Source organism: Vicugna pacos, chromosome 6, assembly GCF_048564905.1.
Source record: "Vicugna pacos chromosome 6, VicPac4, whole genome shotgun sequence".
Taxonomy (NCBI): Eukaryota; Metazoa; Chordata; class Mammalia; order Artiodactyla; family Camelidae; genus Vicugna; species Vicugna pacos.
Genome location: NC_132992.1, coordinates 20,664,652 through 20,684,868, shown reverse-complemented (window position 1 = coordinate 20,684,868; position 20,217 = coordinate 20,664,652). Strand labels below are relative to the sequence as shown.

Here is a 20,217-nt window from a genome sequence, read left to right as displayed (position 1 = left end):
TAGTTAACAATACTGTATTATATACTTGAAAATTGCTACAGAGTAGATGTAAAATGTTCTCACCACAAAAAAGTGGTAATTATGTGAGATGATGGAGGTGTTAGCTAATGTTATGGTGGTAATCATTTTACAGTATATAAGTGAATTGAATCAATACCTTAAACTTACACAATGTTATATCTCAAAATAAAAAGTAATAATAAACAAAAAATGTAGCTTGAATATGCAAGCATAGTTAATAACTATAAACATTTTATGTAAATCATTTACTTTTCATATTCAATTATTAATACTGTATAATAGCTGTTATTACACATATTGTTAAACTTTATATACTTTAGCCAATGTTCATGTGACTTTAAAATTTTTATTTGTTGTCATTACCATAGTTACGATTCCACAATAAAATTTAGAAAGTAGGGGAAAAATATGCTCAGAATCCTACCATTGAAGATAATCACTGATAGCACTGTAATATATTTTTATTCTACTCTGTTTTATTTTACATATTATATTTATATTATAAATGTATTTATATCTGCTTTTTAAAAACTTACAAGCATTTTTAGAGTGCCTTTAAAGTAATAAAACTAATTCTGTAAGCCTTCCATGAAAAATAGATGTTATATTATAGCTATAATATTAGTACATTATGGTTAGGTATTATATTTTAGTCTTATTTTTGTTTTTGTTTTGAGGGGGAGGTAATTAGGTTTATTTATTTTTTTAGTGGAGGTACATGGGGATTGAACCCAGGACCTTGTGCATGCTAAGCAGGTGCTTTACCACTGAGCTATTTCCCTACCCCCTAGGTATTATTACACTTTAGTCTTAATAAACAGATGTTGTTTATATAGAATAGACATCAGTTCCCATTTATAAAAATTAAGATTTCCTTAGCTACTACTTTTGCTTAACTGCTAAGGCTGTTGGCTAATTTTTTAATATTCTATTTAAGAAAATGACATTTCTCTTCTCCAGATGAATTTCTTTTATTTATAGGGTTAGATGAAGAGGGATAAACTCTAGAAAATGTGTCGGGGGGGGCAGTGATTATGGATTAAATATTCACAAAAAAGTATCTGGATTTTAAAATTTTCTCCTCATCTTGGAATTTCATGTTATTCATTACAACTGAAACTTTTAGCTCTAGTTCAGAAATTTATAAGCTTCTAAAATGGAATTTTGTTATTTGTAGACCTAGCCTCAGTAGCAGAACTAGAAATGAAATCTAAAGTGATTGGTACCTAAGCTGGGAATCAAATGTGATTTAAACTGAATTGAATTCTGTACCCATAGCCAACACATCTAAAAAATATGATTTTTCACCAACTTTTATAAAGCAGATAGGTTTAAAGAAATAGGTAGTTCTTTTTGTACCATTTCCCCAACTTAGTATACTGTCTACGTAATGTGGAAAGACGCGTAATTTTTTCATATTTCTGATAGATATGAAAGCCACTTAGGCTATCTTGTTCTAGAAATGAATTGTATTGCCCAAGCATGTGTTATAAAAGGCAATTAAAATTAAATGTGGTACTAATTATTTTATTTTAAAAAATAATTTAACCCCCGAGGATATGAGTAAAGAAATTGAGAACTGCCTGTAATTTTTAAAAACCCCTACTTTCTCAATAGGAAGCATTAAAGTGACTAAACTTTATTCCTTTGATTCTTACCTTCTGTGGGTAGAGCAACTTGCTGAGCTTCGTCAGGAGTTTCTTCGACAAGAAGACCAGCTTCAAGACTATAGGAAGAACAACACGTACCTTGTGAAGAGGTTAGAATATGAGAGGTAAGACGCTACATGCAATAAATATTTATGAATCTTGAATATTTGTCCAACTTTCAGACAATTTATTTCTTCCTTTCTGGCTTCTGTTTTTCTTCTCTTCTTTCACTTTATTAGGTTTTTAAAATTCCTTTTCTATTGTCTTTCTATGCCTCTTTGAAGTTCATTCTCTTTTATTTTGATATGTTGAATGCCATGAAAATATCTCTTAGAAGTCATATTGAATCTACCCATGTAGCAGAGTTCATTGTGAGACAGAATATCTTGCAAGACTTGAGTTTTATTGAATTAGATATGGCAAAGACTGAAGAAGATTCTGTGGTTCTTTTCAAGGGTCATCCAGAAGATGAAGCCAGCACTGGGGTACATCCCCGGAATAGTTGAGGGACTAAGTGCCAGTTGCTTCTCCTGCTCTGCATTTCAGTCTCCTGGCTTATACCTCTACATTCTGTTGGTGATAAGGTCAAGGAACCTCTTAGGGGCCTTTCTAGCAATCACTCTTTAAAAGGCTGTATTATATCTCGTATCAGTTTTACAGTAAAAGGTATTTTCCAGGTCTGCACACCAAAAATTAGAAAGATTCACCATATTACCATTTCTGACTTCTTACTCTTGTAGGTTATCAATATGCATCTATCTTACATATATGTATTTTAACCTAACAGTGTTCAATAATTTTCCATATATTTTAGGATTAAAGACTGGCATACTTAGTGGTAATATATTATTCCAGCAATGTTAAGGTACCAAAGCTTGTTTAATCTCTCCCAATTGCTGGACCATTGTAGGAGTTTTCCTTTTCTCACTGTTAGGACTATCAGTTATTAAAATATTTGTGAGAGATGGATTTTCTCCTGTTATTTCATTGGTGTATATTCTCAAATATAGAGTTTTGAGACAATGTTTTATTGATTTTGTTGTTCTTATCACATGTACAAAAGATTGCTTTCTAAAATGATCATACTAATTAACCCCACCAACATTGGCTTTTATGATTCTAACTTAATTTTGCTAGTATAGGAATAAGATAGTACTATATATACATACAGGAAGTTTAATTTGCATTTTTAATGGTGAAAGTTAACATTTTTCTTTATATTTATTATTTGTTTATTTTTGCATGAACGATCTACTAGTGTCCTTTGACTGCTTGTCCAGTGAAAATTCAGTCTTTTAATATTTTGTACCTTTACATTTTTTCTTGCTATCTCCATTCTGTCTTTTTGTTCTTTTTTCCCCTTCTATTTTTTGTTTGTTTTTTGTTAGTGGAGGTACTGGGGATTAAACCCAGGACCTCTCACATGCTAAGCATGCACTCTACCACTGAGCTATACCCCTTCCCCCCATTCTGTCTTATTTACTAGTTTCTTCCATTCTTGCTTTTATGGTTTAGGATTTTATTACTGTGTTTAAAGTACTAACTATTTGATGAATCATCTGCTGCCAATCCTTAACTCTCATAATTCTAGCTTTTCTTATCTATTACTGTATGTTGGTTTCAGTTTTCTCTTCTGAAGTGTTTTTCTCTTCTGTGATTGAAGTTGGCTTTGAAAATTGTTTCTTTATAAATACAATATATAAAAATAAATTTTCATCTTTCTGATTTGTTTTAATTAGCTTTATCAATGTTTTTATCCTCTATTAAAGATTCAAATATCTTAAGAATTTTGACTGTGAGCTATTTTTATGTCTGCTCTTTGTCCTTCCCTACCCAGTCACCTGCTAACTGAATGCTTTATTTTTATAAATGTACATTTTCAACTTCTAGACAACTTTAAGAATCAATCCAAGATGATGCAGTCTTAAAAGAATGACTTTGTAATTTAGTTTTCAGTGTGGACAACAGATCAAGGAATTAAGAGTACAGCATGAAGAAAATATTAAAAAGTTAGCAGACCAGTTTTTGCAGGAACAAAAGGTAAATTTTAAAAATACTTTAATCAAAATATGTTCTTGTTATAAATCTTATAATTTAGGAGTTACAATTTATATTTTTATCATAAAACATTGTATTTTTAAGTATATTACCCTATCTGGTTCTAATAAATGCCATGCGGTGGCTTTACTGATGAATAAATTAGACATTTGCAAAAATGTAACCTCAACTCTTAAAACTAATTTTGAGCTAAATGTCTTTTATCTGACTTTTAAAAATAATTTTTGCTGCTTATTTCTCAATTTGTAAATGTATAACATTTTACTGAAAAATCAATTACTTCCTATTTTATGCTTTTGAGAAATGGAAAAAATTGAGAAACTTTTCCCTTAATTATCAGTCTTTGTTATTCTGAATTCCTTTCTTAAAACACAGAAATGAAACACTAGCCACTATTTTGATTCATTTTTGAGAAGTGGCAAATTCTTTTGTTAATTCACTTGTTTCCAGTTTATATACATTATGAAGGCCATGCTAGAAACGGAGGGAATTTGTCTGAAGTTTACGAGTCATTAGCATGTTCATTTTTTACACCCTGTAATCTAATCTGACTAGCTATGGTTTGTATAGTAAGGTCTCGCCATTTAAAGTAAAGAGGGATTGAATAGTAAAAAGTATTTATCTTGCTCTTTGGTAGCATCTCTCCTACAAGACTAGAAGTTAGTGAAACCAGGCTTTTGTTCTTAGCTATTTCACTAGTTTACAGCATAATATTGAGGGCATCGTTTTTTGAATCTACAAGGTAGAATAGCTGCTGCCTGTCTGTAGTCTACCTTGAGGAGATATGAGGATAGATTGCTGGAAGATGGCAGGCCTGAATGAGCCACCATAGTGGCATAGAGGCATTGAAGGCACCCAGAAGGTATATTGAGACAGTGAATGGTAGAGGAGCATAGGAGAACACAAAAGGAAGGGGAGGAATGGCTTGCTGTTGCAACTGTGTTATTACAGTGTATAAATAATAGGATGAACTTGCTCTCTTCTCTTCTCCCAAGAATCACATATATGAGCTTTTCCCTTTTTCCAGGAAAGTGTAGTTCTCTCTTTCTGCTCTTTTATACCAGGCTATTTTTATATTATTAATTAACTAATATCCTCTCCAATTCTTTGCCCTTATCATGCCCTAAATTGATCAAGATGGGGAGGGATGGAGATGCTTAAGAGAACCTTCTCCTTTCTAGGGTGATGCACTAGCCCTTACTCTTCAGATTAGCTGCCTAATCCTACTCCTCATCCTCATTCTCTGTTCTTCAACTACTATAACTGTGAAATTTGAGTTGTTTTTCACAGGAACAAATCCATTGTATCCTTTATGAAACAAGCATAAGTTGTGTTGAGGGATTTTTTTTTTTTAAACCAAGCATATGCCTATCTTGGAAATCACTCTGGGGAAGGGGTCAGCAAGCTAAATCCAACCACCTGTCTGTTTCCATACTGCTCATGAGCAAAGAACGGTTATTACCTTTTAAAATGGTTGAAAATCAAAAGAATATTTTATGACATGGGAATATTATAAGAAATTCACATTTTAGTATCTAAAAATACAATTTTATTAGAATACAGCCACATTCATTTGTTTACTGCTTTCACGCTACAAAGGAAGAGAAGTACTTATAGATCAGAGGAGACTAAGAAGACCTTAGGACTTAAGTGCAGTGTAGTATCCTGGATTGGATCCTGGAACAGAAAAAGGACTTAATGGGAAAAGTGGTGAAATCTAAAGTCTGGAGCTGAGTTAATAATGTACTAATATTGGTTACCTAGTTTTGCGAACATACTATGCTAACGTAAGATGTTAACATTAAGGGAAATCGGATGAGGGGTGATTACTTTTTTGTAAATCTAAATTATTTCAGAATAAAATGTTTACTTAAAAACAATTAGGTGATCCCCTTAGCAAATCACCAACATTGCATTTAGAGAGCCATCTTATTTTATTAATAATATTTAATACTAGCAATTCACATAAAGGTATTGCCATTAATAATGCATCAGAGGGACATCTTTATTAACTATATAAATGAAAAAGTATTCTTGACCAGTAGTTTGACTTTTAAGTTTTATTTAATATTGTTTGTTTTATCCACATCACAAAGCAATCGAGTGCTATGGAAATATCCTTATGATGTAGCATTATAGCAAGTGCAGAGATGCAGGATGGCTGCTCAGGTTGTGCCTCATGGATTGTCTCACCTTTGGCCTTCATAGCTGACATGTTCAGAAATTTCAGTTTATCCTTTCATTTATCAACAACTAAGCTCTCAGAATTGGCTATAGCTTACTGAGTTCCTAAAAAATGTGGGAGTGAAAAAGTCTGAAGTTTGAATCCCTTCTCCACAGTTCTCTAGCTCTGTAATCTTGGACAAGCTCCTTAACTTCTTTAAGCCTCAGTTTTATTTTGTTTTTCCCAAAACTGTTCAGTCATCTCTACTAGAGGGTAGATTTGAAAACAATTTGTAAACTATGAAACGTGTTGCAAATGTTTTGTTGTTGATTTTATCTCCCAAGTACACTGGAATACCTATACCCTTTCTTCTCTGTTGTGACAAATTCTTACAATTTGGCTCTTATTCTTCTAGATTTCCTGTACTACTGTTTTTTACAGTGTTACTAATGATTACATTGCATAGTGCTTTAGAGTTGACAAAACATTCATGTATGCATTAAATGTTAATATGGCAACCCTAGCTTGTGTACTTGACTCCTTGCCTCACCCAATTTTCCACTGAGGCAACTCAACCAATATAAAAGAGAAAACTGTCCCCCACATAATTGAGTCAGGCCTAACCATAAACCTGAGGATTCTGGTTTCCAAGGAGGTGATGTGGTTAGTTGAAGCAGGTTGCAGGGAGCATTGACTTGTGTATTGTTCTGCCATTGCTTCCTATGCTTGAGTGGCCGGTGCACCTGGGAAGAAGTTTGCCTGTTTTCCACCCTAGCTGTTTATGCTTGGGGTGAACCTGACAATGTCAGTAGCCATCTGTCACACTTGAGGGGGGCACCTGTGTGCTAACCAACTGCTGTCTGCTGTGCTGCTCAGTTATAACATACACCTATACAGAACCCACGTTGCCCATAACACCCAGGACAATGCCCAACTTTAGGCCTCCACAGCAACCTGCAGTGCTCAGCAAGACTGTCTTCTCACAGAATCACTCCCTCAGCCTAGCCAAAGAGAATTACCTCTTCCTAACGTTTTAGGCCATATATTATATTTAGAGACCTTTAAAAATGTAACTTATTCTTTATCTTCATATCAGGTATAAAAACTGAACAGAAAATAACATTATATCCCACACATCCAAGTGTTGGAATTTGGACCCTTGGTGTATGTTTCAAAAAAGAAAAAATGAACTGTTTCAGTATATTTAATTAATAGTTGTGTCAGTAGTTTAACATTTTGAACTGAATAATATTTACTGTTACCAAATCTTTATCTAACAGCAAGAGGCCCACAAGTTTGAATCAAAAGATGGAAATGAATTGGGTATAAACAATCATGCAGGACCTAAAAACATTCCAAACGTAGCTGAGAATGCTGCCGGCAAGAATGAAGAACCTTCAAGCAATCATATTCCACATGGGAAAGGTATTACTATTATTTTGTATTAATACAATACTGACTTTTTCTTCTCATTTTGAAGTGAACATTTTCAGTCATAAAGAGTAGTGTTTGATTTTAGTTCAGTTATGATTAGGTGTCGATTATTTCAAATTTGGAAACTTTAATAGAGAAGAAAAAATAGTAAGTTATTTTAGAGTAAGTTATTTTTATAGTTTGCTTTGGGCAAACTATAAAAATATTCAGTCAGTGTAGCTTATTGCTTTACAAACTTATTGTTAAATTCCTTCAAAACATTTTCAATCTATGCTAAGGAAAATATAGAATTATATATTTTGTTACTTGGGCAGAACAAATCAAACGAGATGGTGATGCAGGAATGCCTGGAATAGAAGAGAATGACCTTGCAAAAGTTGAAGATTTTCCGACAGGTAAGTAAAAGTTATTAGCGTATTTAAAGCAATCATGTTATTTTTCATGTGACTCTGTTCTTTTTTTGAGTAACACCTGAGAAAAGTCACAGTATCTGGGTGATTGATACTTCCAGTTAACCAATTACCCATTAATTGCCAGCACTTGTTTTAGGTAAAATTTTCACGAGAAATTTTGCTGAAATGTATAAAGTACTTACCTTTGCCTTAAGATTCAACCATATTTGAACTTTTTCTTGATGACTCAGAGTTATTGCTCACAACGTTATGCTATGTTAAGGGCCATTTATGTTTATTCAAAATATATATGACTTATTTCTTTCAGACTAAATGTTCCCAGACTGCTGTGTTGTTGGTGTGCTTTAATATGGCATAGTAATACCCTTATATAGGTTTTTAGGACTTGACTTATCCTTTCAGTTAATCACCCTACACTTCAGTTTATTCACTGTTTTTTCTTTCTCTTCTTTTACTGTTTGTTCAGTGTTTAGCTCTTTCCTCGTTAATGTATCTACTGATGGAGTAGTAGTCCATTGTGTGTGTGTATGTGTGTGTTGATGAACACTTAGGTTGCTTCCATATATTGGCTATTGTAAATAATGCTGCTATGAACATTGGGATGCATGTACCTTTTCAAATTAGTGCTTTCATTGTTTTGGATATTACCCAGGAGTGGAATTCCTGGGTCATATGGTAGTTCTATTTTTAGTTTTTTAAGTACCCTCCATAGTATTTTTCACAGTGGCTGCACCAATTTACATTCCCACCAACTGTGTAAAAGTGGATTAATTTTTCTTTATTTTTTGATTTTCTATACTTTGAAACTGATATGCTATGAAGTAGTGTTTTATTTGTTTTGGGGGTTTTTTGGGTTTTTTTGTGGTTGTTGTTGTTGTTAGTTTTTGGCATTTTTGCTGCTTTGTGTTCTCTGAACTTCCTGGATCTGTGGTTTGATGTTTGACATTAATTTGGAGAAATTCTCAGTCATTATTTCAAATATTTCTTTTGTTCTTCTCTCTACTCTCCTGGTATTCTCATTACTCATATGTTACACCTTTTTTAGTTGTCTTAGATATTCTGTTCTGTTTTTTCCCAGTGTTTGTTTGTCCTCTTGTTTTTTTGAGGATTCTGTTGTTTATCCTCTAGCTCAGAGCTACTTTCCTCGGCCTATCTAGTCTATTAATAAACCCATCAAATGTATGCTTCATTTTTGTTAGTGTTTTTGATCTCTAGCATTTCTTTTTGGTTCTTTCTAGGATTTCCATCTCTGTACTTACATTGCCTGTCTGTTGCCTGCTACCTACTTTATCCATTAGAGTTCTTAGCGTATTAATCACAGTTAAATTTCTGGCCTGATAATTCCATCATTTTTGCCATGTCTGGTTCTGAAGCTTGCTCTGTCTTTTCAAATTATATTTTTTGCCTTTCAGTGTACCTTGTAATTTTTTCTTGATACCTGGACATGATGTACCAGGAAAAAGGAACTGCTGTTAATAGGCCTTTAGTAATATGGTGGTGAGGTATGGGGGGAGGGGAGCATGCTGTAGTCCTGTGATTGAGTCTCTTGTCTTTTTGTGAGCCTGTGCCTCTGGACTGTGAACTTCACAAGGGTTTCAGGGTTTCTTAGTTTTTCCCTCCCCCTTAGGAACAGGATGGCTAGAGTGAGCTAGAGTTGGGTATTTCTCTTCCCCAGGTCAGGTAGATTCTGATAATACCCTAGCAGGTTAGGCTCTGTTTAACTAGTTTCTCCAAAGGGCAGACCTTGTCAAGAAGAACAGAGTGCTTTTGTGTGTTTCAGAATGGTTCCTTTACCCTCCCCCTGCCCAAGGGGATTTTTCTACAGTACTTACTGTGGGAACCTACTTGAGCTGCTGGAGGTACATCTCACAATATTGTGGGAACCCCCCGACGACTGGGTCCCCCTAGAGTTTTTAGCTCTGAGTTGTCCATAATGAGCCTCTAGTAATTAACTGATTACAGTTCAGGTTTTCCTATCCCAGCACTGGTTCCTGTGGCAGTTTCTGTTCATTAGTCTCTCCTGTAAAGCAAGACCCCCTGTGTTTGCCTGTCTCTCTCTCCAGTCATGGTGGTAACAGTTTGCCCTTGTCATCCTCTCTTCTGGACCCAAGAAGAATTGTTGATTTTTTAGCCTGTTTAGCTTTTTTCTTGTTGTTAGGACAGAGTGGCATCTTCTAAGCTCCTCATGTACAGGACCAGAAACCAGAAATCCTCTGGGTTAAGTTTTGAACATCTTTGAATTGCTGGTGCTTTGCTTTGAAACTCATTGTTCATAATTATTTAGAGAAATATTTTGAGTATAGAGATTATTTTCATGTAATTACTGGTGAAGAGAAACTTTGAGCTGTGTAGTCAGTCCGATGCAAACATAAAGGAAAGCCATGTTGTATCCTTGTATCTTGAGCTCCCATTATGGTCATGCCTTGCACCAGTGAAAGTGTGTAGTTGAATTATCAGAATATCCTTAGCAGTGGGGCAGTGGTCTCTGGAGTCAAATTGCTTGGATTCAAACCCTTGGCTCTATCTTTTAACAAGCATGTGACCATTTATTTGCCCTAATCCTTATCTATGAAATAGATAGTAACAGTTTCAGTCTCACAGGGTGGATGTGAGATTTAAATGTAAAGCACCTAAAACAGTGCCTGGCACATAACCACTGCTATATAATAAGCCTTAGTTGCTGTTGTTATTATTGTGATTATTTTTATCAACAGAAACATATTATCTCCTTGTCGCTCCTTTTACTGAGTGTTGTCTTTTCTCCCCCAAGTAATCTATGTCAAAATTTTTAATACCAGTACAAGTTCCGACGTATATGTGGAGGTAGAGAAAAGAACACATCCATGTAATTCTAAAACAACCTCTTAAGTGTTAATGGCAATTTTGTTTACAAAGCTAGGACTATATTAGAAACCACAGCATTGTAGAGCTGAACTAACTTAAAATATAGCTCTGAAACAATCAAGGGGTATATAGCATGTGCCTATGGTTGGCATGATGCTTAAGCTTCTCAGATTCCTAAGTCACAGAACTAAACCTCAGTGGGTTTTGTTTATTTTTGATGTTGATTTGGAGTTAGTCACTAAGATTTTACAGGAGTCCTACAGTTTAACCCATTACCTTCTTGACTTGAATATTTACCTATATGCTATTATAGGCACCTATAATTTTAGGCAGCTACATATTTATATTACTAGTTTTAAACTTTTTTAGATTTGAAATTAAGAGAGGAAATTACAGTGATATTTGAGAGGAGAAATAAGATAGAAGATGTTTTAAAGAAACAATGTAATCTTTCTTTCTTTCTTTCTTTCTTTGGTAAAGATCTTTTTCTTAAGGTTAGAGATTATGGTGGGAGGGAATATCTCAAGTGGTAGAGCACACGCTTAGCATGCACAGGGTCCTGGATTCAATCCCCAGTACTCTATCAAAGAAAATAATTAAATAAAAATGGAACCTAATTACCTCTCTCCCCACGAAAACACTTTAAAAGGTAATAAATAAATAAATTAAATAATAAAAGTTAGAGCTTTCAGAGGAAAAATTATCTAAAATTTATGAAAATACATTAAAAGTTTTTAACTAATTAAATCACTATAAATAGATGTTAACTTTACTCTTAGGCATCTTGTAAAACAGAAATTGGCAGACTACAGCTTGGTTGCCTGTTGTAATAAATAGTTTTACTGAAACATTACTATGCTCGTTTGTTTATGTATTGTCAATAACTGCTTTTGTGCTAGAATAGCAGAGTATGGCCTACAAGCCTAAAATATTCACTATCTAGCCCTTTAAAAAAAGTTTTCAAAGATTCTTGTTATGGAAGAAACAAATTATGTAAAATTGGGCAATTTTTGTTGTTGTTGAAGGGGGAGAATACACTAGCATAATATCAAAATGTACATATTCCTGAAAACTACTACTAAATTTACATAGACTTCTAATGATACATTTGGTTTATAATTGAAAGATATTTCTTTCACTGTCATATTTCATGGATCTACAGTTTATACCAGCCACAATTAAGGAAAAAGGAATCAAAATAGCATCTCAAACCAGCAAGTATCATCCAGAGAGAATAGGATAGTTAGGACTAAGCGGCTTTGAGGGTTTAATTTATACCTATTTCTCTCACTTTCTAAAAACTGTACTTCTGAAATATTGTGTTTTAGTGGTTATTCTAGGGATTACTATATGCATCCTTTATATATCATGGTGTGTTTAGAAATAATACTGTATTACTTCATGTAAAATATTAGAATCTTACAAAGATATAATTCCATTTGCTTTGCCCCATTCTTTATGCTGTTGTTGTTATATATATTATTTCTATGTGTTAAAAATCCCAATATTTTCAGGATTATTATTTTTGCTTTAAAAAACCTTTTAAGAGAATGGGAGAAGAAAATATTATGGTCTCTTATATTTGCCACGTATTTACCGTTTCCAATGCTCTTCATTCCTTCCTGTGGATTCTAATTTCTATCTTGATTATCATTTTCCCTTCAGCTTGAAGAACTTCCTTTAGCATTTCTTGAAATGCAGGTCTTCTAGCAACAAATGTTTTCAACTATGGTTTATCTGAAAACATCTTTATTTCATACTCATTTTGAAGGATATTTTTACTGGATATTGAAATTTGGGTTGATTTTTTTTTATTTGTTTCAGCACTTTAAAGATGTATTCCACTGTCTTCTAGCCTCCATTGATTCTAGGTCAACCATTATTCTTTTTGTTGTGCTTTTGTATTGTGTGTTTTTTCTCTAACTGCTTAAAATTTTTTCCCTTTAGCTGTAATTTTTATTAATTTGACTAAGATGTACTTTGATACGGTTTTCGTTGTATTTATCCTGCTTGTGATTTACTGAGGTTCTTCTGTCTGTGGGGTGATGTTTTTCACCAAATTTGGGGGATTTTCAGCCTTTATTCAGATTCAAACATTATTCAAAAAAGCGTTCAGCCCTCTTCTTTTTTCTCTTGGCACTCAAATTACATGCATTTCAGACTGCTTGATATGTCCCGCAGGTTACTGAAATTCTGTTCAGTTTTTTTTACAATAATATTTCTCCTTTAATTTGTTTAATGTCTTTGATATGTCTTCAAGTTCATTGATGCCTTTTTCTGCAGTGTTTAGACTGCTGTTCAAAGCCCATCTAGTGTATTTTTCATTTCAGATGTATTTTCAGTTCTAGAATTTCTATCTGGTTCTTGTGTTAGCTTCCACTTCTCTGTTGGGTGTCCCTATCTTTTCTTTTATGTGTGTGTTTGTGTGTGTGTGTGTGTATGTATTAATAACAGTTGTTTACAAGTCCCTGTCTGCTAATTTTAACAAGTGGATCATCTTTGAGTCTGTTTCTGTAAATTGCTTTTTTTCTTGATTATGGGTCATAGTCCCTATCTCTTTGTATGTCTAGTAATTTTATTGTGTGCTATATGAATGCCACACTAAGGAAATATAGATTTTTTTGTCTTCTTTTAAAAGGTGTTGAGTTTTGTTCTTGCTGACAGTTAAACTACTGGTGGATCCTCTTGATTCTGTTATGCTTGGTTTTATGTTTGTTAGGACAGGTCAGTACTGATTTTGTTCCTAGTCTGAGGGCATGGCCTTAACTCTAGGGTGTGACCCCTGCTTTTAAAGTGAACTTTTAACATCTCATCTGAATGCTCAAGATACTCCGTGAAGATTCTGTCCTGTAGCTGGGCCAGAGATCCATCGCCTCCAAGTGGTGCATGACCTTTGTTATTTTTGTTCAGCTCTCAACCCTGCGGTAGGTGCTCTGTGTTAGGCCCCATAGAGTCTCACCCTATATATACACAGCCCAGGACTTGGCCAAAGAGCACATGGAATATCCATGCAGATTTCTGCTCCTCTCATCTCATGTATATCACTTCTTCCAAGGATTGGTCTTGTTCTGCTGGTTGTCTAGTGCCTGAAAACAGTTGCCTTATCTCTTTTGCCGATATTAAAAATTATTTGGGGTGTGAGAGGGTAAGTCCAATACTGGTTATTATGTCATGGCTACAGGGGGGAAGTCCATGTTATTATTTTTAAATTATATAAATGGATCTTTAAGTTTGAAGGAACTTCAGTTCACAGACCAGGTCTTAGGAGCCATATGAGATCATCATTTGAATAGTCTCTGTAGATATGTACCTGTATTTCTTAGAAGGCTGAGATGGCCCCGCTGGTCAGTATTTGAGCAGTTATAAGCATGTTATATCTGTTCATGTACACAGAGCGAAGTAATGTAAGAATATATCATTGTTTCATATTTAATGTTCATGCTTCAGAATGATACTATTTTAATGGGCAATTACTGATCAGAGTTTCACAAACTTCACAGAACACTGCTGTAAGTAAACATTTATCAGGACTTTGAGAGCAAACTGTGTAATCAGGAAGCTCAGTAAATTGGTTAGGGCTGATAGTTTTATTTTTAAATGAATTTGGTTCCTCAGCCTGAATCTTGGATTCTTTTTTCATTCTAAGGATAAATACTTAACTTTAATGACTCTAAATACTTAGTAAATTTTGAACACCTGCTATTTGCTAGAATTCTATCATACTTCATTAGCAAATATTCTCACTTATCCCCAGATTGATCATGCAGGGCCCAATGGCATTATCCCTGTTTTTCAAATGTAAACTGAGTCTTCAAGAAATTAGGCACTAAAGTTATACAGTTAATAAGTTATAGGGCCATGATTTGAGCCCTGGTCTAACTCCAAAGTCCATCCTTTTTATTGTCTTTTATTCACTTGGCTCTGCAACAGAACCGCCTTTGGAGCTTTTAATATATACAGATACCTAGGTACCGTCCCCATATTCATATGTCTGGGGTGGTATCTGTAACACTGAAGTGCTTCCAGATTTGAGCACCACGGCTCACTAGTGTTGTGTTCTGTCTCATTAGTCACAGACACTGGATTGTGAAGCCCTGTAAGGCAGAAACTGGGAGTGTGAACATTTTTTAAGATTGCAGCCCTGCCATTGAAATAAGAAAAGGAGAGTGAAAGGCAAGGATAGTTCTATTTTGGCTCTCAAAGTGCTGATAGAGAAGTCGAGGAGGATTAACCCTAAACTTCCTATCACTTTTTGTAAACGTGTCAGCCAGGTTCCTGAGAAATGACTACTTTGAATTTTTAAGTCAAGAGAGAGGTATGTCTCATCTCTCTGTCATGAGTTTCAGTTTCCTCATCTGTGAAAGGGGATATCTATCTCAGATAGATTTGAGAGTGACATGAAATTAGTGCCTGGTTCATACTAAATACTCAGAAAATGGGAGCTACTATTATTATAATTAGTACTGTTATTGCCTTCTTTGGAATTACCAGTTTAGTCCCAGCCCTCAGCGCCCCAGCCCCGTAACTACCTGTTCCTAATGATTTTTTACTCTTCGTTGTCTCTGATATGGCCCCTTCTCTCCTCTTTGACTTCGTTTCTACCACTTTCCCCTCACTCCTTTCTTTGCATTTCCTCAGATATGCTGTGCATGCTCCTGTCTCAAGGTAACTTTGTTTGTGCTTGCTGGTCTCTGCCTGCATGTTCTTCCTCCACGTTTTATTCACACCTCTGCTCAAATATCTCTTCTTCAAAAATGACTCCCATGACCGAACTACCTGAAATAGAATCTCCGGCTACTATCACGCCTCCCTGTTTTACTTTATGCGTAGCATTTTTCACTCTGACATTTATATTATATCTATACAGACTTTTTTATTTACTTTCTGTTACCTGTCCAACAATAACTTGGTCTGTTTTGTCTACTGCTGAATCTCCAGCTTTTTAAAACAGTGCTTACTTAACAAAGAGTAGACACAATAAATATTGTCAAATGATAAATTTTCCATGTTGATAGCTCTCTTTTAGAAAAAATACAAAACCCAGTATGATAGTGGTAAGATAAAATCTGTGTGCTCTAGTGGCTTTGTATCCTGTATTTTGTCTTTATGGTAAGTAGGTTTTATCACTTATCTTTGGTACTTTTCCTTATTAGTAGCTGTATCAATGATATATATGTTAGCAGCCTAGTTATTAATGATATTATCTGATAGCAGCATGCTATTTTTTGTTGACCTTTGTATTTTCCCCTGGACCTCAGTGGTCCTCAATGGATAGGACCTGGGTAAAATATATCATAAAATATGTCATAACTTTAATATCATACATAATTCTTTTCAGTCTTTTCAGTGTCTATTTCTCCCCTACTTTTATTGTCTTCGTGCTCACATTTATTTAGTTTCTCTTAATTTGTTTAAGAAGTACACATAGTCATTGACCCAGTGCTTAGTACTTCCCGGAGGATTTAATATCATGTAGTTACAAGAGTGCTCATCATAAAATTACTTATAATGATAAGTTGAAAGCCATATGCGTGTTATAGGTAGGTTTATTAGTTCATCACATTTGTTCTGTCTGTAAAATGTGATATGTAGTCATTAAAAATGAAAATGTTGAGACATATTTATTGACGTAAATATATCTATGATTTTTTAATGAAAAAAGCAGGTTACAAGGAAGCAAGTACAATGTAATCTCATTTTTGTGGAGGAAAAATTATTAGAGACTTGTGTGTGTAGTTTTTTTTAAAGTCTGAAGAACCCTATACAAAATTAGAGAGCAAGATTAGCACTCCTAGTTGTCTCCATGTCCACTAGTGTTTTCTAGATCTTCATTTGTTTTGGTACCACTAACTATAACTGTTAATTCTGGTCCTGGAAAGCCTCAATCTTGTGCTAGATATAAATAAATCACCTTTCCTCTTAGTTCAACAAAAAGAAGGCTAGAGGTAAACAAAAATAAAGTAAAGTAAAGTAAACGAAAAAGTCAAAGTATAGAAACCAAAGTGTTTACAGAACACACATTACTTTTTTCTAAGTAGTAAAAGTCTATCCACCAACCAGCTTAGCTGATGCAGGTTATGGGGCTCTAAAGTCCTTATGACAATTCTTTACCCAGATCTTTCTAGCCAAACCTATTAAATTGGAAGTTTTGATTCAGTAGTAGCATTTAGGAATGTTGTAGAAGAAAATGGAATGGCATAGAAAAATAATGTATAAAATATTAAATAAAAAATCAATTTATAAGATAGTATGTATGATGAGATCCTAATTTTGTTTAAGGTATATGGTATAATGTACAGAAGAAAAACAAAACAGAGATAATTGAATTAGTAGCAGTGGTTATCTTTAACTGGTGGAATTACAATCACAACTCATTTAAAATTTCTCTGTGCTCTTCTATTTTTCTCAATTTTTATAGAAATGTATTAACTCATGTTAAGCTTGTAAGGTCCCATATTACCACAGTTTTATCCTCTTGTTCCTCATCCCCAGATTCAGCCAACTGCAGATTGTGTGCTATGTGTACACCCTGTAGTTGTTTGAATCCTCAAATGCAGAGCCCTGGATAAGGAGGGCTGACTAAGGGACTCGAGCATGGGGCTGGGGTTGGGGATGTTCTGGAACCAGTCCCCAGGAATGCTGAGGGGTGACTGTACAGTTTCTTTGACAGACATACCATGTCTTATTGCATTTAGCTTTATTACACTTCACAGATCATGCATTGTTTACAAATTGAAGGTTTGTGGCAACCCTGTGTCAAGCAAATCTACCAGTGCCATTTTCCCAACAGCATTTGCTCATTGCTAGTCCCTGTGTCACATTTTGGTAATTCTTGAGATATTTCAAACCCTCTGTCAGCAAAAAGATTATGACTTGCTAAAGGCTCAGATGATGGTTAACATTTTTTAGCAATGAAGTATTCTTAAATTAAGGTATGTACATTGGTTTTTTTAGACATAATACTACTGTACACTTAACAGACTACTGTATAGTGTAAACAACTTTTATATGCACTGGGTAACCAAAAAAATTCATGTGACTCGCTTTCTTGTGATATTCACTTTATTACAATGGTCTGGTACCAAACCTACAATATCGAGAGGTATACCTGTATATCAGTTCTAAACTCTTCTGACAGACTCACAGACATAGAAAACAAACTTATGGTTACCAGAGGGTGGAGGGTGGAGGGATAAATTGGGAGTTCAGAATTTGCAGATACTAACTAGTATATATAAAATAGATAAACAATGAGGTTCTACTATATAGCACAGGGAACTATATTCAATATCTTGCAATAACCTATAATGAAAAAGAATACAAGAAGGAATATGTATATATATATATATACGTATATATATATATGAAACACTGTTGTACACCAGAAATTAACACAACATTGTAAACTGACTATACTTCAATAAAAAAATTAATTAAACTCTTCTGGATGTTTTATAAAGGCTCTGTTTAATCCAACTTTCTTCTACCTATCCAAATTTACATAGTTCTGCCTCTAAATAGTCACCTTGTTCTTGAGCAGGAGGGATTATTATATAAAACTAATAACATGTATGCTCACTTCTTGTTTAGTAGTGAAGGTGCCCTCTCTTGTCTTCTGGTTTATACAGTGCTGGAGCCAGCTAGGGTTCAACAGTGATCAACAAATTTGTAACTATGACTTACTTCTCTTTCCAGTATATCTACCAGAGATGCTTAATGTCCTCAGAGTCTGTTAGTAAATTAAAATTGTATTGTAAAACCTGGCAAACAAAGTTCTGCTCTTTCTAAGATGTTAGCTGATTGTTGTTACTTAGCTGTCTTATGTGCAGAGGTGGTTGTTGGGCATTGTAATGGCAATAGGAACAAGGAAATGGGAACACAAACCTCAATTTTCTGTAATTTTTTAAAAATTGAAGTATAGTCAGTTTACAGTGTGTCAGTTTCTGGTGTACAGCATAATGTTTCAAACTTTCTGTAAATTTGAGTAGGTTTCTTTCTTAGAGTGAATTTTAAACTTCTTGGGTCCTTAAGTTTAGAAATTTATGTAATAATAAATGAAATAATGACTGAGATAAATTTTGAAGATTATAAAAATAGCCCAGGTATACTAGTTATGATTGACAAGGCTATAATGTATTAACAGCCCCCAAGTTGTAGTTGCTTATAACAGTAAAGGCTCATTTATTGTTCATGTTACACTCTTATGCAGGTTGGATGACTGTCTTCACAGCTCTCCTCCGAACAATATCCCCTTCTACTATTTGATGTCGCCATCTTCATATGTAGCCTTCTAAGTTGTGGCAGAAGGGAAGAGAAGTTGTAGGTGATTTGCACAGAAGATTTATTGGCCTACTTGGAGGTGGCATGTGGCATGTTCAGTTTCATTTACATCCTCATGGTCAGAACCCAGTTTTATGACCCCTAACTGTAAGGAAAGCTGATCTTCTTATGTACCCAGGAAAAATATGATGAATTAAGGTCACATAGCATTGTGTCTGCCACACCAACATTTTAGAAGAATAAAATGTGCCAACTAACTGTGTCTTGTAGATGGCTCTTTATTTTTTTCTCTTTGTTCCCCCTCTCTCTAGTTTCCATCTTTGTTCTCTGCCTTTCTGTCAAATTAAGCTGCCCAAGGTTGTAGTGGAGTTAGTGGAGTGAGTGAAAAATGATCTCTTTCCCTGTTGCCTTCATTTCTTAAAGGAGAAGAAAATCCCAACTCTAAGTATGTACGTCTTTGCTAGTAAAGCCCTTTGTACAAAACTTAAAATTTCCCTCAAAAATAAAATCTCAGCTTGTTGCGTCAGTCATGTTTAGTTTATATTTAAAATCTGATCAACTTAGAGTAGCATATTCTCATTACTTTACCTTGTCTATAAATGTCAATTTTTATTTATCCTATCTGTATGAAAGGTCTCGTTGTATCTGAAGAGATTCATTTATTTATTCATTCATCAAATTTTAGTTGAGCTCCTGTTATATGCCAGGCACTATTCTAGGTGTTGGGGACATAGTGGTGAATAAGACAGCGTTCCTGTCTTGTGTTCCGGTCGAATTTATTGATCACCAAAATCTATGATGGATGGTACAGTGTATCAATTAGTAATGATAAATAATTAGTTAATATATCAACTATAAGAATTACAAAATTAGAATAAGCATCATAGGATTAATGCAGTGTATATAAATTCATGGTGGTTGGTTTTTAGAAATCATAGTATCACTGGGAATAATATGGATCTCTTTTTTCTTTTAGCTTTAAAGAAACCCCTTGTTTCCTTTTCTCAATATGAAAGCCATCAAGCAATCTCCCATCTTCCAACTGGACAACCTCTCTCCCCAAATATGGTTCCAGGTATGAAGTCTCATTCTTAAAATTCCATTTGGAAATCAGCTTACTAGGAGAGGAGGTTATAGCTCAGTGGTAGAGTGCCTGCTTAGCATGCATAAGGCCCTGGGTTCAGTCCCCAGTACCTCCATTAATAAATAAACAAACCTAATTACCTTCCTCTCAAAATAAAAAAAAAATTTTAATTAAAAAAAACTTTAAAAGATATATAGTGAATAAAATATGTCATTTAGCAGCACAGTGAAGTAGCATTCATTCTTCTAGTTAATGTTATATATTATCAAG

The 20,217-nt window shown here is 34.4% G+C and overlaps 2 protein-coding genes across 3 annotated transcripts in view; one reads left to right on the top strand and one right to left on the bottom strand.

The window, feature by feature from the left end:
* The window catches only part of FRMD5 (FERM domain containing 5), a 372,595-nt gene extending 370,865 nt beyond the window's left edge, over positions 1–1,730 (bottom strand). Inside the window, exon 1 of the mRNA XM_072962550.1 lies at positions 1,680–1,730. The gene's annotated coding sequence lies outside the window, so the exon portion shown is untranslated. The remainder of the gene's footprint in view (positions 1–1,679) is intronic.
* The window catches only part of GOLM2 (golgi membrane protein 2), an 85,814-nt gene that overhangs the window by 33,636 nt on the left and 31,961 nt on the right, over positions 1–20,217 (top strand). For both annotated transcript variants that reach the window (XM_072962567.1, XM_072962566.1), the window contains exons 3-7: positions 1,693–1,795; positions 3,620–3,710; positions 7,173–7,317; positions 7,641–7,721; positions 19,840–19,938. In XM_072962567.1, the coding sequence (XP_072818668.1) occupies positions 1,693–1,795; positions 3,620–3,710; positions 7,173–7,317; positions 7,641–7,721; positions 19,840–19,938 (519 nt within the window). The remainder of the gene's footprint in view (positions 1–1,692; positions 1,796–3,619; positions 3,711–7,172; positions 7,318–7,640; positions 7,722–19,839; positions 19,939–20,217) is intronic.